Genomic DNA, 26,440 nt, shown 5'->3' with positions numbered 1-26,440 from the left:
TGAGCGCCGCAACCCCATAGTCGCCTTTGACTGGACTTAACCGTCCAAGGGTCCTTTACCTTTTTTTATCTTTACAACACAGCATGTGTCATAGAGTGTTTGGGGCATATTTTAAGGAGATTTGGGCTTGAACCCCCTCTCCCAACAGTGGGGATCCTCCTGCAAGGCCATTTTGGCCAAGCTACCCCCAAATGGCTCAGACAATTTCAGTTCTCTCAAATTTCTTATTTTTCCAGGCTTAAATCTGGTTCTTCATATCTCTGCACCTTCCCCAGCTGGCATGGCCCAGGGGTGATGGGTTTTGAAGTTCAGGAACATCTGGAGGGTCAAAAGTCCCCCACACCTGCCTTAAGAGTTGCCAAAGAGTAGGGATGGGGAAAATTGTGTCCTGACGGTTGGACTCCAACTCCCATAAGCTCCAACCAGCATGACCAAGGATGGTAGGACCTGCATAGAGGAGTCACAGGTTTTCCTGTTTCTGGCCTAGAGAGGCCCTGGGGCAGAGCCATATCCGTCACATTCTCCGTCATGCCACTGCAGCCCTGCCAATTAGATGCTCCTTTAAGCTTCACTTACACACTACATTAGGGAGGTGGGTGGCGCTGTGGGTTAAACCACAGAGCCCTAGGACTTGCCAATCAGAAGGTCGGCGGTTCGAATCCCTGCGACAGGGTGAGCTCCCGTTGCTCAGTCCCTGCTCCTGCCCACCTAGCAGTTCGAAAGCACGTCAAAGTGCAAGTAGATAAATAGGTACCGCTCCAGCGGGAAGGTAAACGGTGTTTCCGTGCACTGCTCTGATTTGCCGGAAGCGGCTTAGTCATGCTGGCCACATGACCCGGAAGCTGTACGCTGGCTCCCTCAGCCAATAAAGTGAGATGAGCGCAGCAACCCCAGAGTCGGTCACAACTGGACCTAATGGCCAGGGGTCCCTTTACCTTTACCTTCACACACTACATTGCATGGTATATTTACAATGCAATCAAACCAACAGTGCATGTTTGCTAGACAGGCACATGATAGGAGCTGAAGCTCATAGAGTTTTCCTTTAAGTTTGCTAGACAGAACTCTTGAGAGCCACTCCCAATGTGCCCTGACAGTGGGAAAGTGTAGCCACATATAATCTCCTCACCCGGCTGGGCACATTCTCTTTGCTCTTTCGCCTCATCCCAGCAATGTCTAACATATGCTGAGTCTGAGCCACACCGACTCCATTTTGAACTAGACTAAAGTATGTATTTGTAACTGGATTACCATTTTAAGCCTGCCTGAACAAAGCTGCTGTTAACTCTGCTGTTCTTCAATGGGAAATACTGAATGAGTAAATGTCATTTTTTACTTTTCACAAGACTGTTTTACTTTTTTAAAAAAACAACAATAAGTGATTATTGTTTTCAGGGGGGAGAACATAGGAAATACCAGGAGAATCCAGTCCTCCTTAAAGCATCCTGGATTACTTAAATTAAAAGGCTAAAACTAACCTATCTAAGCTTCCCTTTTAAGCTGCAAAGGGATGCATTCTGCTGAACGCACAAGCGTGAGGAAGGAAGGAAGGATAATATCTAATAAATATAACCTCTCCTGGCAACTATACACATCCCTAAACATTTTGACCCACCGAGACTTTCAAACAGCTTGTGGATTGGAGTTTCGTTGGCATCGACCATCACACGTTTTTCATCCAGCATCAGGACATTCATAGAGAGCCACTTAGAGGACATCCACAGTGGGTGGTCTGGATGCAAATATAAACATGAAATAATACTTAGCACTCCCATTGGGTGGGTGAAGTCTGGGACTTCTGCTTTGCACAACTCGTCTTCAAAATTGGGAATAAGCTAAACATACCGTCAGGGATCAGGGGCAATGGAGGGTGAACCACCGTCCAGCCTGCGTTCTTGAAGAGATCGATCTAAAAGAGATAGAGATTCAAATTGAAGAGATTCAATTTTGAAGAGATTTTTTTAAACCATTGTGGGATTTATTCCCAATGCAAACAAGCACCCACAGAAGAGGGTGTGTCTTGCGGGATCACAGAAGGAGAGGAAAGGGTTAAGAATAATAGAGTTGGACGGGACTCCATTGATAATCTAGTAGTCCAACCCGTTACAATTCAGGAATGTGCACCCATACAGGGATCAAACCCGTGGCCTTGCCTCCTACAATCCTTATTATGATCGCCATGGCTACTCCTGGCATTTGCATGTTAAAATGCATGCATGCTAAAATGAAAATATGCATCCTGCATCAAATCTAGTTTGGCCCCGAGGTCTTTATAGGAAAATGTAGTATCGTTTGCAGAAGTTGCATTGCTTAGTTTTCATCACAAGAGGGCGCTCTACTTGCACATCAAAGAAAGACATTGAGCATCCTTTTTTTCATGGCACTTCATTCCATTTTCAATCTTTCCCCTAAGTTCCACATTATATCTGAGCTTTCACACATCATAAAAGTCTCTTCTGTAACTATAGTGAAATATAGTTCAAGTTTAGCAGTCAAGTCCATGTTATTTGCTTCCAGAAAAGAATCCATTTGCAAATAATATGGAAGCGAGTGCTACTATATAGCACAATAGCTCCAGAGGTGGCTTTTAAATTGTGTGAAAGCTGAAAAATAATGTGGAAATTATCAGTTAGGGAAACATTTTATGAAAATGGAATAGATTGCCATGTGAATGCAATCTCAGTCTGGAGCTAAATGTATTGTGCTGACACTGGTGTCTAATATTTTCCAATTGCTCAAATATTCCTAAAATGTTTGCAGTCTGGTGGGATCCAGTTTCAATATATTATATTTCACATGCAATGACATTGTACTTTGTAGTTCTCAACTGATACGCAATCAGCGCAGGACTAGACATGCAGCTCTCTAAAAATTTAGACAGGGAGAGTCTAAATTTTAAAACCACCCCAAAATCCGGTCATGTTACCTTACTCCCATCTTTACTAAGGAAGGTTGCCACAGAAGCCATGGCTGTTTAAAGCGGTATTGTACTGATTTAAATTATAGTGCAGATAGCACCCTAGAAAACACTCCACATCCTCCTTTGGCCACCCACTGCAAAGGAAGATCAAGAGCTACCCTGGATCAGACCCAAAGTCCATCTTGTCCACTATTCTCCTTCCCACAGAGGCCTGTCAGATGATTCTAGCACCCCCAGCGGACAAGATATTTTAAAAGGGAGCACACACTAATTTCTTCCCTCTAGCACTCATGCCAGCTTTTGTAGGCCATTCCTCTCATGTAGATAAACGTATTCCCCCATATGCTACATGCAGGGCCAGATTTAGGTCTGATGAGGCTCTAAGCTACTGAAGGTAATGGAGCCCTTTATATGTCCAGCTGTCCTTTGTCAACAACAAATAGTCCCTGTTTTTGTGTTGAATATATGCTACATGGTAATTTATAGACCTAATAGGTATCTAAAGCCATTTGCATATAACAAAATATGTATTTTATCAAAGCAATTGTTGAACTGAAATACAATTAAGAAGAAGTATATTGATAGTGAAATACAATTAAGAAGTATATGAATAGTGAAATAATTATTAAGCTCTAAATTAAAATGATTTTTTATTCATAACAAACTTAATAATGCAAGCACACTGGCATTTGGCAATAACAGAATTTCCTTTAGAAACACAATTTACAAAGACTCATTATCTAGTCTCTAGAAACTTGCTATAATATGAAATAATAATAGCAAACCAGTGATATTTTAGGGAGCAGGCTAGCAGCAGGGGCCCATTACTTACATCATAGGAGCCTATACAACACAAAACACTGTTGCTGTATGAAGGTTTTGTTTTATTTGTTTTTTATCTTATATTTTGGAAATGTATATCCAGTTTTATTTTCCTTTATTTGGGGGGGGGCCTCAAGAGAGTGGGGCCCTAAGCTATAGCTTGTTTAGCTTATACGTAAATCTGGCACTGCTACATGCATCTTTCTGCCCAAGGAAGCTGCAGGGTAACAAACGGAGCAATAGTTCTGCTAAATGAAGCAATCTACTGCAGTGGTAAAGGTAAAGGGACCCCTGACCATTAGGTCCAGTAGTGACCGACTCTGGGGTAGCGGCACTCATCTCGCAGCGCATGGAAACGCCATTTACCTTTCCGCCGGAGTGGTACCTATTTATCTACTTGCACTTTTATGTGCTTTCGAACTGCTAGGTTGGCAGGAGCAGGGACTGAGCAACGGGAGCTCACTCCATCGTGAGGATTCAAACCGCTGACCTTCTGATCGGCAAGTCCTAGGCTCTGTGGTTTAACCCACAGTGCCACCTGCTTCCCTCACTACAGTGGTACCTCGGGTTAAGATCTCAATTCGTTCCAGAGATCCGTTCTTAACCTGAAACTGTTCTTAACCTGAAGCACCACTTTAGCTAATGGGGCCTCCCGCTGCCACTGCGCCGCCGCTGTGCGATTTCTATTCTCATCCTGAAGCAAAGTTCTTAACTCGAGGTACTGTTTCTGGGTTAGCGGAGTCTGTAACCTGAAGCGTATGTAACCTGAAGCGTCTGTAACCCGAGGTACCACTGTACAGTCCTTTTGTTAGCTGGAGCAAAAACAGATCAAGAGTCCAAGGAAGAGCCCACACAAATTTAAGAGCTGTAAACAGGAACCACAACCTTTGCACGCAATTGCCCAAGGTCAGCTGCAAAAACAAGGGCTTAAATAATGTTTGGCTTAGTTAACAATTGCTGACGAGACACCCAGCAACTTGTTCAAAGGGTTCAGAAAAGTCTCGGCTTGCAAGCTTCCCGAAAGCACCTGTGGGCCTAGACTGGCCATTGTGTCTGATTCAACAGGGCTCTTCCGTTCTCCTGGCAGGACTCTACCACTTTAAGAATGGAGGTGGGTGAACAGGATGCTTGAATATTCTCCCGCATCAAACTCCCTGCACATAATCAGCTAGTGCCGCAGGGAGGAGGCCTAGAAGTACACCAGAAATTGCTACCTCAGGAAACAGTGATGGCTACCAATTTGGATGGCTTTAAAAGTGGGTTAGACAAATTCATGGAGGAGAAAGCTATCAAGGGCTACTACCCACAAAGGCTATGTTCTGCCTCCATGGTCAGAGGATGTGATGCTTCTGAATACCAGTTGCTGGAAGCTGCAGAGGGGGAGGGCACTCTTGTGCTTGGGGGTCCTGCTTTCCCATGGGTTGACCCCTGTGAGAACAGGATACTGGACTAGATTACTGCCGTGCAATATACGTAGGGCTGCCTCTGAAGATTGTTCGGAAACTTCCGCTGGTGCAGAATTCAGCAGCCAGGTTGCTCACCAGAGCAAGACGGTTTGAGCATATTATACTGATCCTGGTCTGACTGCACTGTCTACTAATTAGTTTCCGGGCCCAATTCAAAGTGCTGGTTTTGAACTATAAAGCCTTAAACGGCTCAGGACCGCAATACCTCAAGGACCGCCTCTTCCCATACGAACCTACCCAGACCCTGAGATCATCTTCTGAGGCCCTCCTTCGTGTGCCTCCTCCTTAAGAGGTCCAGAGAGTGGCTACACGAGAACAGGGCCTTCTCCACAGTGGCTCCCCATCTGTGGAATGCTCTCCTCAGGGAAGTTCACCTGGCACCTTCATTAGACACCAGGCAAAAACATTCCTTTTTATCCAGGACTTTGGTTGATTTGATTGACATCCTATGCCCTTTTAAAATGGGCAGGGGCGTTATTGGGTTGCTGTTTTTATTTTGATTACCTATTTTGTGGTTTTATATTTTGATTTCGTTCTGTGAACCACCCTGAGACCCCCGGGTATAGGGTAGTATATAAATTCAATAAATAATAATAATAATAGCAATAATAGATGGGTCTTTGGCCAGTTCCTACATGGCTGCTCTTCTATTCTTGCCCCCAGTTTGTCTGAAGACCCCTTACCTCATTGCACGGACGGTCTGGGTTGGAAAGCACGAGGCCCGGTCCGATGATGTTGAATGTGGCATCAATGTGCATGGGATTGGGGTCTTTGAAAGAGATGGTGTGCACTCTGTATTCCGGCGCAAGGTGTCTCCGCATCCACTCAATACCCAAGTAGTTAGTAACCTGAGAGCAAGATTTAGACTTTTAGTTGTTTCAGAAGAAATATCTGCAACAACAGTAAGCCATATATCAGGCCCGTCCAACGCCCAAGAGACTTCGATCTACTCCCAGTATTTTAAAAATTGAAGGCAGGATTCTAGATAAAAGCAGAGGAAGAAAAAAATGATAAAATAATTGCAACAGAGAAACTTTTGTAAAAGATAAAGATATAATGCAGTAGAGACGGTCTGAGTAAAAAGACTGCAGAAATGAGAGTGGGAAGTCGATTTATGAAACAATGTAACTATTTGATAAAAAGATTATGGTGCAGATGTTTGAAAAAATTAATAAAAAATTATACTGCAAAAAAAGGAACCGATCTGCTCACCTGACTTCTTTGCACAAAGATGTCTCTTCCGGCTCGTATGAAATCCGCAGCGTCAAAGCACGGCTCAAATTCAGTTGTGACAAATTTGCCCTGTGCAGCCAGCTTGTGCCTGTCTTCCACAGTGCGAATGGGGTAATCCTGGTTTCAGAAAGACAAAACACACACAGGCCTTCGCTAGGACTGTTCCCACTACTCGGGGCAATCACACGGCGCCATTTCTAAACCTCTGATCTGCCTAAGCCAGGCTTCCTCAACCTCAGCCCTCCAGATGTTTTGGGCCTACAACTCCCATGATCCCTAGCTAGCAGGAACAGTGGTCAGGGATGACGGGAATTGTAGTCTCAAAACATCTGGAGGGCCAAGGTTGAGGAAGCCTGGCCTAAGCTTTTCCGGGGTTGATAGTTCTAGCAGGGAGGGTTGCCAATGCAGACAAGCTGTGGCCAAACTCTGAGTTCTGGGGCGAGGAACACGGATGGTCCTGCAGATATTATTGTTGGTATTGAGCTCCCATCACCCCCTGCCAACTGTTAGGATTTTTATCTATCCGAGCTGCTCCAGCGAGTGGTACTATGATTTGTAGTATGATTTGTACTATGATTTGGGCCTTCTGGTGGTTCCCTCATTGTGAGAAGCAAAGCTATAGGGAACCAGGCAGAGGGCCTTCTCGGTAGTGGCGCCTGCCCTGTGGAACACCAACATGGCCAATCAATGGTCAGGGATGATGGGAGCTGTACTCCAATAACACCAGGAAGGTACCCTTGCTCCTTCCACCATAGTTGCTTCCTTGAAAGCCAATTGGATAATAATACCTGGTCATAAAGTTCATCAGCCATGGTGGGCTTTGGTGCTGTGGTCCATTTTGATCCGCGGCGGAAGTACTCTTTGATGATGGGCCGGTACGCTCTGTATTCAAAGAAACGGGCGCGCCAAGCCATTGGCGCTTCAATGATCTCGTTCCCAATGACCAGCAGAATGTCTCTTGGCATAGCTGCATACATCCCTACCAAAAGAACAAAGTGTTTGATCCGGGGATCCAATCAACAGCGGCACAAATCCTGCACACTGGATCCCAGTCAAGGTTCGATTTTGCTCGGTAGCAACCCAGTGGAAGAGGGAGTAAAGCTTGCACACATCAAGCAAAACAACAAACAAACCACAGGCTACTTAATGTAACCAAAACAAATGAACTCGATTCCCAGCGTCAGTTTGCCAAAATGTGTTAGGACCCAACCTTCTTTTGGGGATATGGCTGTGTTTCTGCCACTCTTAACCAGAATGCCAAGCCTTTATCAAAAAGCAGCAAAACACTGCACTCAATTTCAAGTAGTTTGTATGGGGCAGACAAACATTTTAGCGTGTCATCCATTTTAATCCATCATGGCTGCTCCACTGTGTGCCTAAAGCACATCACAACAGGACCAATCAGCCGTCTGATTGGTCCTGGAACAATAGGATTCAGAATGCAGCAGCCTGATTGGTCCTAGAACAATAGGATCCAGAATGCAGCAGTCTGATTGGTCCACAGGAGCCACCCAATCCAGCTCCAGGTGGAGGTGAATCCGCAACCTGATTGGCCTACAGGAGAATCCCGGAATTAGCCAATGAGGTGGGGCCCATTGTGTAAATAATGTATATAAAGCAGACATTCTGGGGGAACTTCCATTCCTCCTCACCACTATGAGCTGAATAAAGAGCATGAAATCCACTCTCGACTCCAAGTATATTTCAGTAAGCCTTGCCAACCCCTGATCTAGATTAACAGAAGGGACTGTAATATTTTACTGTAAACAACATGAAGTCCCTGTGAAACTATAGCTAGCAATACACTAAGTTGCTTAACGGTAGGCTCTTGTTGTCCTTTATGAATTGTCACGAGGACTTTAAAGTTTTTTTAAAAAGAGGAAACAAATCTCATCAATAACGAATAAACAATACATTATAAAATAATGAGGAGACGGAGACGTGGTTCACATCCACAATGTACATTTTAAGCATGTTTTTACCACTTTTCGCAATCATGGCTTCCTCCAAAGAATCCTGCAGCTTACCCATCACAGAGCTACAATTCCCGGCACCCTTAAACTACATTTCCCAGGATTCCCATGTGCTTTACATGTACGGCTTAGATGTGGGCATGCTCTAAATCGATTCTGCACATTCCAAGTCACTGAGCAATTACCGGTGGACTCAAAGTCAGGCGTTTTATATTTGGTCGACCAGTCAAGTGGCTCTGGTCTTCTCACAATCACTCCTTCCATTTTCAGAATATTGCACATCTCTTCGATTTCAGCAATTGCTTTCTTCACGTGATCCTGGGGGAAACTCTGGCCTCCATACTTCTGATAGAACCCCCAGTACTTCTCGTAGGTATTCGCCTGGTAATCAATAAAGAAAAAGCAGAGAAAAAGCAGACATGAACCAGCAAAATATTAACATTGCAAAGAATCACTCTGTATTCATCTACTAACAGTTAAACAACAGTATGTCAATCTCATAGGACTTGTATAGTCAGGTGATTGCGTTTTCTGTAATTCTAAGTTTTTAAAACTATTTTTAACAGTATTACATCTGCTCAACAACCACAGCTAATTTTTTCCCTTCCCGCTCTTATTTCAAAGCGATTTTTGTCTTTGTATCAGAAAGGCACCTGGCTAATTTGGTTGCCAATAAATATCGCTGCAAACATTTCTGAGATCATGGTCGATTGGCTCTTGTCTAGGTTTGTTAATTGTCTTACTTTAAATGTTGTGAGGATCCTATGCCCTTTTGAAATGTGCTTTTTTGGAGTGGGGGTTATTGGGTTGTTGTTTTTATTTTGATTAGGGTTAGGGTTAGGGTTAGGGTTAGGGTATTTTGTGGTTTTATATTTGGATTTTATTCTGTGAACCGCCCTGAGACCTCCGGGTATAGGGCGGCAAATAAATAAATAAATAAATAAATAAATAAATAAATAAATAAATAAAGTATTTTAAATTGTCATAACCAAGCCATGTGGGGGTAATAAATAAAAATTATTGCTATTCACATGGCACCTGAATCACATGGCACCACTGCAACTGCAAGCTGGAGAAATTCCACTGAGATGAGCAAGAGGGATTGCCGGACAGTTTTCCATAGAGTCCTGGGCTTAGACTAGAAAGACCTGAGTTCAAATCCCCATTCAGCACAAAGTTAACTGGGCAACCTCGCGTCAGCCTTTCCCCCCTCTATTATTTATATGCCACCCATGGGTTGCCCCAGCCACTCTGGGCTTCTTCTAGCAAAATATAAAAACACAAGGAACATTATTACATTGGCAATTTCTACTCCTGTTTCCATCAAAATTGTTCAACATCCCTAGTTAAGACTTGTAGGAATTGGGTGTAGTGACTGCCATTAAGTCAGCTGCCTGAGGGAAGGGGGTGCCTGACCCAAACATTCATTTTTGAGCCTGCTTTCTTCCTCCTCCCTCCAGTTCCTTTTTCCTCACGTGTCATGACTTTTTAGACGGTGAGCCTCAAGTCAGAAACCACCTTAGTAGTTGATTTATTTAAGCTGCTCCGACGGTCATTTTTCCTTCAAAGGCAGGGTATAAAATGCCTGAAACAAACTTCCGGTTTCAGGGATGCAGCAGCAAGAATACCAATACAGTGGTACCTCTGGTTACGTACTTAATTCGTTCCGGAGGTCTGTTCTTAACCTGAAACTGTTCTTAACCTGAAGCACCACTTTAGCTAATGGGGCCAGCCGCTGCGCCGCAGGAGCACGATTTCTGTTCTCATCCTGAAGCAAAGTTCTTAACCCGAGGTACTATTTCTGGGTTAGTGGAGTCTGTAACCTGAAGCGTATGTAACCCGAGGTACCACTGTACAATACATCTGTCACCTTCCTCTTATGTACATGCAGGAAAAAAACCATAAGCTAGTACAGTGGTACCTCGGGTTACATACGCTTCAGGTTACAGACTCCACTAACCCAGAAATAGTGCTTCAGGTTAAGAACTTTGCTTCAGGATGAGAACAGAAATCGTGCGATGGCAGCAGGAGGCCCCATTAGCTAAAGTGGTCTTCAGGTTAAGAACAGTTTCAGGTTAAGTACGGACCTCCGGAACGAATTAAGTACTTAACCCAAGGTACCACTGTAGTGGAATGAGTGTTGCAGCCAGCCGCCTTCCACAGAACGCAAGCAAAGCTTTGCACATATGCAGTACATTATATGTGAATGCCACGTATTAAGGCTTTGAACAAGTCAATGAATAAGTGAATGTGGTTTTAAATAAATAAATAAATACTGCCCCCCCCCACCGGCTGCTAAAAAAAGAGGTCAGCAGAGCAGTGAGCTCAGCTAACAGTGAACATCTGTGACTGTATTTAAGTTTCAGTAGGGAAATGTTAAGAAGGCCTTTAGACAGCTAGAAGATGAATTGCTGCGGCGGCGGCCAAATGTACAGTACACAGCCCGAGATTTTCTGCCAGCAGGACTCAGTCCTGGAGACTCAGAAATGGCCTGGAATGAAACCTGTAACATAAGCACGACCTTCAGAGACTGCCAGCTCAGCAACTCGTAACCTACATGTCAAACCACTCATTGCAGGCTGTGATAAATGCACTTTAAAAAAAATAATAAAAAAGCACCCTTTGACAAATAAAATATATAAAAGTGGTTTGCTACTGTGGCGTTTGCCTCTTAGGTGGGTCATAAGGAAAGGGTTCAATGAGTGTGAAGTGATTGGCCAGTGGGAACCCAAGGGGAGGAGTTAGAGTTAGAGTTAGAGTTATTAAGGAGTCAGTCATGTGTTAGAGAAGAGAGAGGGAGGATAAGTCTGTGGGTTGGTCGAGTCGTGTTGTGAGAGAGTGAGAGGAATTGTTAGGTGGAGTCAGATAGATAGTTGGGATAATCAGTTTGAAGTTGTTAGGAACATATAAAAGGTAAAGGTAAAGGTACCCCTGCCCGTATGGGCCAGTCTTGCCAGACTCTAGGGTTGTGCGCTCATCTCACTCTATAGGCCGGGGGCCAGTGCTGTCCGGAGACACTTCCGGGTCACGTGGCCAGCGTGACAAGCTGCATCTGGCGAGCCAGCGCAGCACACGGAAACGCCGTTTACCTTCCTGCCAGTAAGCGGTCCCTATTTATCTACTTGCACCCGGAGGTGCTTTCAAACTGCTAGGTTGGCAGGCGCTGGGACCGAATGACAGGAGCGCACCCCGCCGCGGGGATTCGAACCGCCGACCATGCGATCGGCAAGTCCTAGGCGCTGAGGTTTTACCCACAGTGCCACCCACGTCCCATTAGGAACATATAGATCAGTAAAAAAAACTAAGATTAAGAAACTGCCAATAAAAATTAACTGAAACCATAAACTTGTTCATGCCTATAAAATAAACTTGGTTATTTGTTAATGTTAACAACTGTCTAGACTCCGTGTGTACCCGAGAAAAACGGGTTGGTGGCAGCGGGAAAGCAATCACAGTGGTGGCACAGGGATCAATAGACCGTCAAACGTCCGGGGACCCTGTGTGATCGCCACAGCCACCCTTTCAACTCTGTTGGGAAACTGTTGCAAATTTCCCTCGGTGTCATTCCAGGGGCCTGGAGACTCTTATCAGAAGCCACACAAGTACGAGATTATAGGGGTCTGCTTGGAAACACCATTTCCTGATACAGTGGTACCTCGGGTTACATTCACTTCAGGTTACAGACTCTGCTAACCCAGAAATAGTACCTCGGGTTAAGAACTTTGCTTCAGGATGAGAACAGAAATCGTGCTCTGGTGGCGCAGTGGCAGCAGGAGGCCCCATTAGCTAAAGTGGTACCTCAGGTTAAGAACAGTTTCCCTAGGGTTGCCAGACATCTGGGGAAACCTGGACGTGTCCTCCTTTTGGGTGCCAACATGCCCATCTGGGGAGATTTTTACATTTTAAAGGAAATGTCTGTGTTGGGGGGGCATGTGTATGTTTGAGAGGGCCCTGTACCCCGGAAGCAGAAGCGCCGCAGTGGAGCGAGACCGTTGCAGCAAAGATCAGGTCACAGCAAGGATTGGGCTCGGGCTGCTCTGCACGCCGCAGGCACTGCCAACCGGAGCTGGGAAAGAGGCATGGGGGCATCGCAGCAAGGGCCCTGCGCCTGTGCACCTTTTTCCCCATCTCAAGCTGGCAGCGTCTCAGGCTGTCCTCTTTTTTTTCTTCAATATATGGCAACCCTAGGGACGAGGGTGGCGCTGTGGGTTAAACCACAGAGCCTAGGGCTTGCCGACCAGAAGGTCGGCAGTTCGAATCCCCACAATGGGGTGAGCTCCTGTTTCTCGGTCCCTGCTCCTGCCAACCTAGCAGTTCGAAAACATGTCAAAGTGCAAGTAGATAAATCGGTACCACTCCGGCGGGAAGGTAAACAGCGTTTCCGTGTGCTGCTCTGGTTCGCCAGAAGCAGCTTAGTCATGCTGGCCACATGACCCGGAAGTTGTACGCCGGCTCCCACGGCCAATAAAGCGAGATGAGCGCCACGACTGGAGCTAATGGTCAGGGGTCCCTTTACCTTTACCTTTATATGGCAACCCTATGCAACCCCCCAAAAAATTGACCTGTGAAGCAGCTACGTCTCTTAGAGGTTTCTTGCTTCACTTGCTAAACCGCATCGCTTCCATGTGCCGACACAACTGTCAAGTCACTCAAATATTATCAGTGTATTTACTTCTCTACCTGCAGGCGATAGTGTTCTTTGCAGCCAGATTAATCTGGCAGCATGCAAATGTCAAACAAGATCTGGGAAACTAATGCTGGGCTGACAGCGCAGCTGAATGAATATTGACTCTAAAGTAATTCTCATTGTGCTCCGTAATCCTTCCTCCTTAGCAAGCGTGTTTAGGGTTTGCTTTCTAAATAAACTGTGAAAGTAAGTGAAGCATGATATAATAAAATTAATATGGGCTTGTCAACCAGAGCCCGAGTGACGGATCTGATAGCCCCAAGGGTGTTTTCTTAAAAAAAATCCTGACAAAGTTTTCATTGCACGTCCCTGGTTTGACTCGAAAGCAGTTTTTCGTGTGTCCTCCACAGTGGCGTAGCATGGGGGGTGCAGGGGGGGCCGGCCGCACCGGGCGCAACATCTGGGGGTTAGGGTTAGGGGGCGCAAACCCACGGGTTAGGGGGCGCAAACCCACGGGTTAGGGGGCACAAATTACTTGCCTTGCCCCGGGTGCTGACAACCCACGCTACGCCACTGGTCCTCCATGTGTCAGCCAGAGCTAATGGAAATTGCACTCCGAAATATCTGAAGGAAGCCAGCTTGATGAAGGCTGCTCTTACTACTGCTGGCTGTTGACCACTTAGAAGAGATTTTGTGGGGTGAAATAAAGTTTCAGCCCCACACTTTTACAACTGCTGCATAGAGTAGGCAGCCCACCCCACCCCTGGCTCCACTACAACAATACAGTGGTACCTCGGGTTAAGTACTTAATTCGTTCCGGAGGTCCGTTCTTAACCTGAAACTGTTCTTAACCTGAAGCACCACTTTAGCTAATGGGGCCTCCCGCTGCCGCTGCGCGATTTCTGTTCTCATCCTGAAGCAAAGTTCTTAACCCGAGGTACTATTTCTGGGTTAGCGGAGTCTGTAACCTGAAGCGTATGTAACCTGAGGTACCACTGTACAGAACTTGGCCACCCTTTACTTACAGGGTTATCCGGAGGTTTGGAGTATGTTGGCAACAATATGACACAAATCTCTATTTCTCCTTTACATCTGCAGGCATGGCAGTGGAGGTGCTGGACGGGTGTATTGCGTCGGAAATGGAAACGAGAGCCAACAAACTGAAGCTCAATCCAGATAAGACGGAGACCCTGTGAGTGGCAGTTCCCCAGACTGGATGGCTGGGAGATTGCCAGCTCTTGATGGCGTTACACTCCCTCCGAAGGAGCGGGCATGCAGCTTGGGGGTACTTCTGAATCCCTTGCTGTCACTTGAGGCTCAGGTGGCCTCAGTGGCGCTGAGTACCTTCTATTAGCTTTGGCTGGTGGCCCAGCTGCACCCCTACTGTATCTGCAAAGGGACTGCCTAACTGCTGTTGTTTATGTTGTTTATGCTCTAGGGGACGCGGGTGGCGCTGTGCGTTAAACCACAGAGCCTAGGACTTGCTGATCAGAAGGTCAGCGGTTCAAATCCCCGCGATGGGGTGAGCTCCCGTTGTTCAGTCCCAGCTCCTGCCAACCTAGCAGTTCGAAAGCACGTCAAAGTGCAAGTAGATCAATTTACCTTCCCCGGCGGGAAGGTAAACGGCGTTTCCGTGCGCTGCTCTGGTTCGCCAGAAGCGGCTTAGTCATGCTGGCCACATGACCTGGAAGCTGTACGCCGGCTCCCTCAGCCAATAAAGCGAGATGAGCACCGCAACCTCAGAGTCAGTCACGACTGGACCTAATGGTCAGGGGTCCCTTTACCTTTACTAACCTCTAGGTTAGATTACCGCAACGTGTTATACATAGGGCTGCCTCGGTAGACTGTTCAGAAACTTCAGCTGGTGCAGACTTTGGCAGTCAAGCTGCTCACCGGGGCAAAATAGTTTTACAGTCAGTATTACATTGACTAAACCAGCTGCCAATTAGTTTCCGGGCCCAATTCAAAGTGCTGGTTTTGACCTATAAAGCCTTAAACGACTCAGGACTCTATGAATGATACATAGGCTTCTACTCTAGATGCAGACTGTCTGTCTGAGCTTGCAATTCCCTCCTTGTAAGAGCTACGAAATTGGAAGCAAGCCATTTTTTCTTGCAATAACTTTTATTTACACGTTGATCAGGGGATAGCAGGCAGGCACCCAGACAGAAAGAATCCCGCAAATGCTATTAGAAGTCTTCGGTACTCGTAGCAAAACAGACATCGTAAAAGCCTGTTATTGCAAAACCTCTCCAGGGTTTGCAGAAGTGGGAAGATGCAAAAGGCATACATAAAGTCTTGCGACGTAGACGGCACATGGTTTACCTTGACCTCCACAGAGAAAGGAGGAACGCAGGCATTTTCTGCTCTCCCCACAATGACTTCCTCCAGCGGGTCCCATTCGTTGTATGAGCAAACAGGGCAATCTTCGGGAACAGGGTCAGGGGCCTTGTTATTTTCATCAGCAACAGCACAGGTCGTCTGGGAGGCCGCCGCCGCGTGGGTGCTCTGGAAAGTTCGCTGCACCCATCCTGTGAAGATGCGTCCAAGCTTTAATGAAAAAACAAAAAAGTAGGGAGGAGGTCATCACTTCATTAATTTAGTTTATTTATTTATTTATTTATTTATTTATTTATTTATTTTAAGAAATATTTATTCAAGATTTTTTACATTTATCACCCAACACATATAATCCCATACCCAACAATACAATAAACAAACAAAAAAGATATAACAGTAAAGATACATACATAAAAAAGAAAAAAAGAAAGAGAAAACAAAATTATAGCATCATATCCAAATTCTTAATATTCATATTTTCCTCACTTTTGAGCTTCCTCACATCTTCCATTCCTGCTTTCCAGGTTTGTAAAATTCTATACAGCAAATTATCACCTTGTTTCAATTTCTTATTTGTATTTTCCCCATATTATGTCTCTAAATTTAAGTTTATTTTCCAAAAGCTTGAATACTTAATTAGACATATTAACCCCAAAAATTAACTTTTTCTCAAATTTCACCTATTCTCAGATTCTTCTCAACTAACTTACTGATGCCACATTTATTTTTACTCTTGCATCATCTTAACACTCATACAATTTACAATGTTTTTGTAAATAGTCCTTGAATTTCTTCCAATCCTCTTCCACTGCTTCCTCTCCCAGGTCGCGAATTCTGCCAGTCATTTCTGCTAGTTCCATATAGTCTATCAGTAATTTAGATTAGATTAGATTATTTAAACATCATTCTGCTAAGCGAGGAGCCAAGGGGCTAGACCTCATGATCTCGACAGCGCACACACACACACACACACATATACACACCCACCCAAGAAGCTCCATCCTCACAGCGGCCAAGACAACGATTCTCTTCTAGGGAAGAAAGGTTCTCCATTTCATTTGCCTCGAGTATTTGAATGGCAAGATTCTTTATTATTATTATTATTATTATTATTATTAAAGATTTTCTTGTTTTACAGAAGTATGTGTAATGTCTCTCGTATTTTTTCCATGTAACATTTTTACAAATCAGTTTCATTTGTTGAGACATTGGGGGGGAAGGGGTGGAGGGGGGAAAGATGGGTGCGGGTGGGATCGGGTGGCAATAATAATAATAATAATAATAATAATAATAATAATAATAATTTATTTATACCCTGCCCATCTGGCTGGGTTTCCCCAGCCACTCTGGGTGGCTTCCAACAAAACACTAAAATACAATAATCTATTAAACATTAAAAGCTTAAGCTCTATTTTGCTTAATGTATGTAGGGTTTGGTGTCAGAGTTGCTCGTGCAGGTTCTCTGCTGTACATTTGTGTTTCTTTGGTGGTGAGAGAGGTTGGGGTTGGCCTAAGGTGTAGTTGTGTGTTTGTGATTGGCTGTAGTGATCTTTGTTTTCGTGTGGGGCAAGATTCTTTTTTTAAAAAGAAAGTAAATTTTAGCGTCTCACCCACTTGCAAGCAGGTTCACGCATGATCTGTGCAAATGAACTCCTCGTGTGTGAGATTGCTTGCACCAGCCAGTTCAGGAAACCCAGCTTAGGAAAAAGAAATGAGCTCAAGCACTGCTGCCTTCTTGTGCTCATAAAAAGTCCCCAAGAAACTTTATGTTTTTCTGAAAATGCAGTAAGTGAAATCAGGTGCAGGCACAAAAGTGTACACAAGTCCCGTCCCCAACACCCCAGACCAGAAGCATGGGACCTGATTTGGGTTTGCTCTGGGCCCCGCAAACCCTCTCAGCAGCTCCACAGGAGGGGCTGTGTTGCATGCAAGATCCTGGGCAGCTGTGCAGGGTCTATTTGCAGAGGGAGAGTAAACGCAAAGCGCTCGAGGAAGGGGAGCAACTGTGCCGACTGCCCTATATCACCAGAAAACATTCGGTGGAGCGGGGCCAGCAGCTGGCGCTTCATGAACTGGACAGCAAGCAGTAAGAATTTCAGCACCGGGAGTGAGCAGTCAACAAAAGCTGCTACTGTAAACGTATCCAAGCCAGGACATGACACAACACACCTCACCGGGGAGAGGGATCTTTACAAAAGATGCTCTGCTACCGAGCCACGGCTCTCCCCTTACTTCCAACATACGCTCCAACATTTCTCCGATGAAAATAGGGACGTCCTATGTCATTATTATTAATATTATTATTATACCGGTATAATACCTATATACCTGAAGGAGTGTCTCCACCCCCATCGTTCAGCCCGGACACTGAGATCCAGCGCCAAGGGCCTTCTGGCGGTTCCCTCATTGTGAGAAGTAAGGTTACAGGGAACCAGGCAGAGGGCCTTCTCGGTAGTGGCGCCTGCCCTGTGGAACGCCCTCCCAGCAGATGTCAAGGCAATAAACAACTATTTTACTTTTAAAAGACAACTGAAGGCAGCCCTCTTTAGGGAAGTTTTTAATGTCTAATGCTGTATTGTTTTTAATATTCAGTTGGAAGCCGCCCAGAGTGGCTGGGGAAACCCAGCCAGATGGGTGGGATATAAATAATAAATTATTATTATTATTATTAATAATAATAATAATAATAATATACTCTTTTTACCCCACCCATTTGACTGGGCTGCCCCAGCCACTCTGAGCAGCTTACAACATACATATAAAAACATAACTAAACATTTTAAAACTTCCCTATACAGGGCTGCCTTCAGATGGCTATGGAGTTGGATAACTCATTTCTCTGATGAAAATAGGGATGTCCTAAGGAAAAGTGGGACATTCTGGGATCAAATTAGAAACCGGGATGGCTTCTGTAAATCTGGGACTATCCCTGGATATTTGGGACTGTCCCTGGAAAAGAGGGACACCTGGATAATAAGAATAAGAATAAAAATAATTTATTTATACCCCACGCATTTGGCTGGGTTTCCCCAGCCACTCTGGAGGGTCTGTTCCAATTAACATGAGACATGCAAGAAATTGTCTGGCACAATCCCCCCTGATGTTTATGTAGTGATGCTGGACTGGTCTGGAACTCCCTTCGCTGCCTGAGGAATGGAGCCATGGTTGCCTTACACTGCTCTTCATCCAGGCTGCTTCACCTTGTCTCAAGGGGTGGAGAAACTCTTGCAGCCCATGGGCCAAGTTCCATTCTGGGCAACCTCCTGGGTACCACATGTCAGCAGTGGAAGAAGGCAACAGTCATCAGAAAAAAACATAAATAATACCTTTTGTACGAGGCTGGTTTCTAGACACGCTCATGCATCCCTCTGGTCACAGCTCAAGGACTCATTCCAGCCAGGCAACATCACTCAAGCAGGGTGCAAAGTTTGAAATTCACCAGGTGCGTTTTGCACCTGGTTTTGGGTCACTTGCAACCAAGTGAAAATGCCCGGGGGGGGGGGGGCAGAATGCTGCCTAATGCATGGGTAAGCAAACTAAGGCCTGGGGGCCGGATCCAGCCCAATCGCCTTCTAAATTCGGCCCATGGACAGTCCAGGAATCAGTGTGTTTTTACATGAGTAGAATGTGTCCTTTTATTTAAAATATATAAATGCATTTATTTAAAATGCATCTCTGAGTTATTTGTGGGGCCTGCCTGGTGTTTTTACATGAGTAGAATGTGTGATCTTATTTAAAATGAATCTCTGGGTTATTTGTGGGGCATAGGAATTCGTTCATATTTTTTTTCAAAATATAGTCCGCCCCCCCACAAGGTCTGAGGGACAGTGGACCAGCTGCCCACTGAAAAAGTCTGCTGACCCCTGGCCTAATGTCTCCACCATCTGGAGGTATGTCCCTGGAGATCTTATAAATAAATAAATAAATTATTTATTTATTTATTTATACCCCACCCATCTGGCTGGATTTCCCCAGCCACTCTGGGCGGCTTCCAACAAAAGATTAAAAATACATTAAAACATCAGCCATTAAAAACTTCCCTTGACTGTCTTCACACACATCAGCAACACATCCTGCAGAATTTTCTACCCATTATATTTCATCTGCACAATCAGAATGAATTTCAGGAACCAAAAAGTCACATTGAAAAATATGACTTTCGAACCATCTGGCCCAGAAACGGCAACTAGGCATTCCGTTTTGGCAACACTAACTCTGGTTTAAGGAGCCATTTGGTGCCTAGCTTATATATCTGAGTTTCTAACACTGCCTGCGGAGAGTGGGGTGCAGCTGGGAAGGGCCAGATAGGAGGCCTGGAGGGCCACATTGCAGGGGCTTATCTTCCTACCCAGAATGTAGAATATAAGGGAGAGAGGACTGGCTCCAGTTCTCCAGTGCCATGTGTACACAGTGGAAGGCACTTTTCTGTAGCTGGGGCATCTACCTCCATGCAAGGCACAACATATAGGGATATACGCTTGGCTTGCTCCCCTCCCCCCCCCCAAAAAAAAACTGCTCTGGCATAACTGGATCAGGCTTAAGGGCAATTTCTCCCTGCTCTGCAAAGCTGAGCATTCCAAGCCACTTAAAAGAAGCTGGTTGCAGTTGTTCCACACCAGCTGTTGGGAAAGGCTAGACAGCGAAGCTGCGGATGAGCAAATATGCCCTATCCTGTTGCAGACTGTTAATGATCAACATTCCCCGACCCAATATGGGAGGGGTATGCATGCCTGCTGGCTCAGCAAAAGAGAGGGAACGGCGGGAGGGAAATAACCCTTCCCTACATGAGGCATGGGGACGCGGGTGGCGCTGTGGGTTAAACCGCAGAACCTAGGACTTGCCGATCAGAAGGTCGGCGGTTCGAATCCCCGCCACGGGGTGAGCTCCCATTGCTCGGTCCCTGCTCCTGCCAACCTAGCAGTTTGAAAACACGTCACAGTGCAAGTAGATAAATAGGTACCGCTCCAGCGTGAAGGTAAGCGGTGTTTCCATGTGCTGCTCTGGTTCTCCAGAAGCGGCTTAGTCATGTTGGCTACATGACCCGGAAGCTGTACGCTGGCTCCCTCAGCCAGTAAAGCAAGATGAGCGCCGCAACCCCAGAGTCGGCCATGACTGGAACTAATGGTCAGGGGTCCCTTTACCCTTTACCTTTATGTGAGGTGTGCTGGCAGATGCAAAGGGGAGCCACACAAGTGAAAGGGTTGCCTTCCTCCCCCCCCCCCCCCGCCCAAGACAGATCAGATCTTGGCTCCAACACAAGGAGACATCAGCAGCATCTACAATAAGAAAGGGAAAGGGTAAAGGGACCCCTGATTGTTAGGTCCAGTCGTGGACAACTCTGGGGTAGTGGCGCTCATCTCACTTTATTGCCGAGGGAGCCGGCATACAGCTTCCAGGTCATGTGGCCAGATGTGGCCAATATGCTAGCTGTAATTGTACTTTAAGGAACATACAAACTATTCTAGATCATACCAACATCCTCTCTGGTCTTGCATTCTGCAGCCAGCCAGGCGTTAGGAGGGATGCAGGTGGCGCTGTGGTCTAAACCACTGAACCTCTTGGGCTTGCTGAGCAGAAGGTTGGCGGTTCGAATCCCTGTGATGGGGTGAGCTCCTGTTGCTCTGTCCCAGCTCCTGCCAACCTAGCAGTTCGAAAGCACGCCAGTGCAAGTAGATAAATAGGTACCACTGCTGCGGGAAGGTAAATGGTGTTTCCATGCGCTCTGGTTTCTGTCAAGGTGTCCCGTTGCACCAGAAGTGGTTTAGTCCTGCTGGCCACATGACCCGGAAAGCTGTCTGTGGACAAATGCCGGCTCCCTCAGCCTGAAAGCAAGATGAGCGCCGCAACCCCAGAGTCGCCTTTGACTGGGCTTTTTAGGAGGGGCTGCAGCCCAGTGCAAGTAGCATCTCCCTTGCATGCAGAAGATTCCAGGTTCATTCCTGAGCATCTCCAGGTGGGGCTGGGAGACAAGCCAGTCTGGAATGCTGGAAGGCTGTTGCTAGTTAAGAATGGACCTCCAGAACAAATTAAATTCTTAACCCGATGTACCACTGTATAATGCAGCTCAGTACAGTGGTACCTCAGGTTACATACACTTCAGGTTACAGATGCTTCAGGTTACAGACTCTGCTAATCCAGAAATAGTACCTCGGGTTAAGAACTTTGCTTCAGGATGAGAACAGAAATCCTGCTCCGGCGGCGCGGCGGCAGTGGGAGGCCCCATTAGCTAAAGTGGTGCTTCAGGGTAAGAACAGTTTCAGGTTAAGAACGGACCTACGGAACGAATTAAGTACTTAACCCAAGGTACCACTGTATAAGGCAGCAGGACAGGAGCGCAACAGCAGCCTCCCTAAATGTATGTTCCAGCAAGTGGTATTCAGATGCATATCGCCTCTGCTTACCGCAGGAAATACATAGCCAACTTCACAACTAGCAGACATGGACAGTCTGGGGCAGGAGAGGAAGGAATCTCTTACAGCTGTCAACACAACTGCTGTGTGTCAATCTGAGAAGAATGGCGCACCTTGAACTTTGACACCTCCCTGGTAAGACAAGGTGTGTTGGAGGCTAACTTCTTACCTGATAGTCCACAATGCTAAAGTGCACATCCCAGGACTTGAAGTTAAGTCCTGTTGACAAGGCAGCACCTTCTTTGTTAACTCGCTCACAACAGATTACAGTGGTACCTTGGTTCTTGAACTTAATCCGTTCTGGGAGTCCGTTCGACTCCGGAAACCGTTCGAAAACCAAGGCGCGGCTTCCAATTGGCTGCAGGAGCTTCCTGCACTCAATCAGAAGCCGTGTTGGACGCTGGGCTTCCAAAAAACGTTGGGCTTCCAAATAACGTTCGCAAACAGGAACACTTACTTCCGGGTTTGTGGTGTTCAGGAGCTGAGTTGTTTGACAACTAAGCCGTTCAGGAACCGAAGGTACCACTGCACACACAAAAGCGCAGAAGGAGACAGTTGAGCGTGTTCACATCACGTACCTACTGGGCATTCTTAGTCAAATCGGATTTACAAAATAACACCCATCATTGCTTTGCTTATTTGAAAAGATCCATACCTGCCTTTCCACTAACTGTGCCCAAAGCAGCTTTACCAAGATGGCCACCTGCCATGTATGTTCTAGTTGAGATTCCTGCTCTGCAGGGGGTTGGACTAGATGACATTTGAGGTCGCTTCCAGCGAGGCTTCCACAGAGCCTAGGACTTGCCGATCAGAAGGTCGGCGGTTCGAATCCCCACGACGGGGTGAGCTCCTGTTGCTCAGTCCCTGCTCCTGCCAACCTAGCAGTTCGAAAGCACGTCAAAGTGCAAGTAGATAAATAGGTACCACTCCGGCAGGAAGGTAAATGGCATTTCCGTGCGCTGCTCTGGTTCACCAGAAGTGGCTTAGTCATGCTGGCCACATGACCCGGATGCTGTACGCCGGCTCCCTCGGCCAATAAAGCGAGATGAGCGCCGCAACCCCAGAGTCGGTCACGGCTGGACCTAATGGTCAGGGGTCCCTTTACCTTTACCAGCTCTACAATTCTATGATTCTACATGACAAGACAGGGGCCTAGGAAGCAACAGAGGAACACAGGAAGCTGTCAGGCCATTGGGTCCGCCTCGCTCAGCATTGTCTATGTTGATTGGCAGTAGCCAGTCGAGGGTTTCAAACAAGATTCTCTCCCAGCTCTACCTGGAGATACTAGGTGAATACGTGTGCAAAGCAGATTCTGTACCACTGAGTTGCAGCCAGGAGGAAAGGAACCTTTACTGTATATTATATATATTCAGGGTGGCTTCCAAACCTTTCCCTCTCCATTTCAGCACCCTCTGTGTCACACCCACCATTTCACAGCTCCATTCGATAGTTTAATCCTCCTTCCTTCATATTTCAATCAAGACAGACCCCATCACCACCACCGCTGAATTAAAGGTTTGCTTGCTAGGGTCCAACAACACACGCACTTCATTAGCAAATTGTTGTTGTTGTTCAGTCGTTTAGTCATGTCCGACTCTTCGTGACCCCATGGACCAGAGCACGCCAGGCACCTCTGTCCTCCACTACCTCCCGCAGTTTGGTCAAACTCATGCTGGTAACCTCGAAAACACTATCCAACCATCTCGTCCTCTGTCGCCCCCTTCTCCTTGTGCCCTCCATCTTTCCCAACATCAGGGTCTTCTCCAGGGAGTCTTCTCTTCTCATGAGGTGGCCAAAGTACTGGAGCCTCAGCTTCACGATCTGTCCTTCCAGTGAGCACTCAGGGCTGATTTCCTTCAGAATGGATGCGTTTGATCTTCTTGCAGTCCATGGGACTCTCAAGAGTCTCCTCCAGCACCATAATTCAAAAGCATCAATTCTTCGGCGATCAGCCTTCTTTATGGTCCAGCTCTCACTTTCATAGCAAATTACTGTTAGCAAATTACTGTTTAGCAATGCAGGTTTTGCCACGAGGAAGCAGTATGGAAAGGGGTTGATCAGACACCGATTTAGGGGAGCGCGAGCAGTTCGATTGCACCAGGCATGGGGACTTGGGGGGCGCCACAACTATGATGTAGAATGGGGGGGCGCTGAATTTTGCCACTGAAGTTTAAGACCCCAGGGTCCGCTGCTGGGTTGATAATACCGGGATTATGTTGCTTTGGTTAAGGATATGCAAGACGCTTGTTTGCAGTAATTGTGTGAGAAACCTAGCAATCCAGAGAAAGGTAAGTTTTCTCCCCAATTTATCAGTACAGTGGTACCTCAGGTTACATACACTTCAGGTTACACACTCCACTAACCCAGAAATAGTGCTTCAGGTTAAAAACTTTGCTTCAGGATAAGAACAGAAATCGGGCTCCAGCGGCGTGGGGGCAGCAGGAGGCCCCATTAGCTAAAGTGGTGCTTCAGGTTAAGCACAGTTTCAGGTTAAGAACTGACCTCCGGTACGAATTAAGTACTTAACCCGAGGTACCACTGTACACATTTTCCCCTCTCACCTCCTGCATGCATGGTAATGGGAATGCTCTTGCCACAAATTTGTGTATTTAGATACAGCACATGGTCACACTTTCATACTGGAATCATCCATCCATCCATCCATCCAACCAACCAACCACAAAAAGTATTAATTCCTCAGATGCAGCCAGGAAGCCTATAACTAAGCCTGTATGAGGAGGACCACCCCCTTCCGCCACTTTGACCATTTTTAAAGCTTACAGTCCCTGACATTGTGAAATGGTACATATATGCACACAAAAGGTATGCATTATTTTGTAAAAGTAGCATACATGATGCTGTTCAGCTGGTACCGAACCCCATGCCCAATCAGCTGCTTTAAAACACACCTGCAGCCCCTGTCTCTCTCACCTGCCCTGCATATGCAATCCGGACATACACAACTCCACAGAATACGAAGCTCCAACTCTTGCAATTATGATTATTGCAAGGATTGCAGTGCGAGCAGAGACTGGCTTGGTTAAGGTTAGTGCAATGTGATCATCAGTTCAAGAAGAAGAAATTAGGCAATCTTCACAAGCTGTTTTTTTCTTTTATGCACACATAAGCATCAGGTTAATATATATATATATATATATATTATACCCTACAAAGGGCCAGAGATGAGTAAATTAATAGCTGGAAGCAATTTGGACAATGGGACGGGGGAGGGGAAGAGTTTCAAGTGAATTTGGATTTTCTTCCCAAACTTGTAAGCAATATTTTAATTTAAACCATTCACACACACACCCAAATTATGGAATATTGGAGAAGTTGAGTTATGGAAATAGTTCTATAAAAATGGAAGCATTGCCTTGGGGTTTTTTAAGGCATTTAAACCCGAAAGTTAAATATATGGTCTTTTAAATTCATATTCAGCAAGGGTAGCTCTCCAATGCAAATTTCAAAAGCAAGAATGTGCTTGCGTTGGAAATTCCAAACATTCAGTCCTGACTTTTTGCCAGATTCCACTTTTCTCTCAAGACACGCACACTCCTTCCAGTTCCTAGAAAGAAGAATTAAGAGAAGCTGTTAATCATAGCCCGGCCCCTTTCCGAAAAGGAGAAGATAAGAGCGTCTCCAAGCCTCAGCAAAGTCACGCTCTTACTCCGTAAGTCCTGCTCTGATGAGCAAGCAGCGTCCAGCGGCGAGAGGAATGCACTCTGCACATGCACAGATTCACTTTCCCCCCCAATCATGTCCTTCTTCCTCCCAAATGAAGTTCTGGTTTAAAATACTGTTTAGGGGACTTGCCTTGCCTAGAAAGTAGTCGAATGTTAATTTATTAACACCGTCCCAAGTGAGAGAAACATTTCATTGCAAATTCTAGCACGTTTTCATGGCGCAAAGTGAGACGGGGTTGTTTTTAAAGAAAAAAATATACTTTTGTTAAAGTTGCACCTATATAAATAGAGCGCACGGCTTCGATTCTTGGCGGACTGTTCTTTCCATCCCTTGCCCAGACCGAGCCATCCGAGCGCCCAGATCATTCTGGGTTTAAGATCGCGCGCACCGGGGTCTCCGCACCTACCCTGGACCCGATGTAATGCACGGCTTCGGCCCCCCGGCTCCCTCCTCGCAAGCACCGGACCCGCAGCATCCCTCTCTCTCCGCGGCTCTGGCGACAGGAATGATCCCTCTCTCGTCCCCTCCGGGGAACACACAGCACGCCTAACCTAAACGAGCAGCGAAAAGCGAGAGGCAGTGGGGCAGCCGCGACCCTTTATAGCAGCTGCCGCCTCACGATTGGCTGGCCCAAAGCGATGGGGCGGAGGGAGGCGGTGGGCGAGAGCCCCAAATTAGCAAGCGGCGTCCGGCCAAGGCGCCTCCGTTGCCTTTTATAGCCTCCAGGGGCGCCTCTCTGGCAGGGATGAATGGGGAAGAGAGCTCGTGAAAGTCGACCATTCAGATCCGCCCCTCACTCTTTTCTAAGAAAGCCACGGGGGTTTGGGATGTGGGGAGATCTCTTGTTTTCCGTGGCTGGATCTGTTGCACCGTGCAGCAAAAGGAAGTGGTAGAGCCCCTGCCATGGACTGCACCACTTCTGACTCCACGTGGAGGGTGCAATTGTCTGGAGTGTTTCCCCACTT

General features: G+C 46.3%; 1 protein-coding gene across 1 annotated transcript in view; it reads right to left on the bottom strand.

Moving 5' to 3' along the window:
• The window catches only part of GATM (glycine amidinotransferase), a 31,160-nt gene extending 5,099 nt beyond the window's left edge, over positions 1-26,061 (bottom strand). Inside the window, exons 1-8 of the mRNA XM_028706436.2 lie at positions 25,882-26,061; positions 15,367-15,591; positions 8,600-8,795; positions 7,230-7,420; positions 6,421-6,558; positions 5,892-6,056; positions 1,846-1,909; positions 1,616-1,732 (exon numbers count right to left, since the gene is read on the bottom strand). Of these exons, the coding sequence (XP_028562269.1) occupies positions 1,616-1,732; positions 1,846-1,909; positions 5,892-6,056; positions 6,421-6,558; positions 7,230-7,420; positions 8,600-8,795; positions 15,367-15,591; positions 25,882-25,950 (1,165 nt within the window). The 5' untranslated portion in view covers positions 25,951-26,061. The remainder of the gene's footprint in view (positions 1-1,615; positions 1,733-1,845; positions 1,910-5,891; positions 6,057-6,420; positions 6,559-7,229; positions 7,421-8,599; positions 8,796-15,366; positions 15,592-25,881) is intronic.
• Positions 26,062-26,440: the final 379 nt, after the last annotated feature.

Source organism: Podarcis muralis, chromosome 14 (genome assembly GCF_964188315.1).
Source record: "Podarcis muralis chromosome 14, rPodMur119.hap1.1, whole genome shotgun sequence".
Taxonomy (NCBI): Eukaryota; Metazoa; Chordata; class Lepidosauria; order Squamata; family Lacertidae; genus Podarcis; species Podarcis muralis.
Note: the sequence above shows the minus strand (reverse complement) of the source record. Positions and strands in the feature narration are given on the sequence as shown.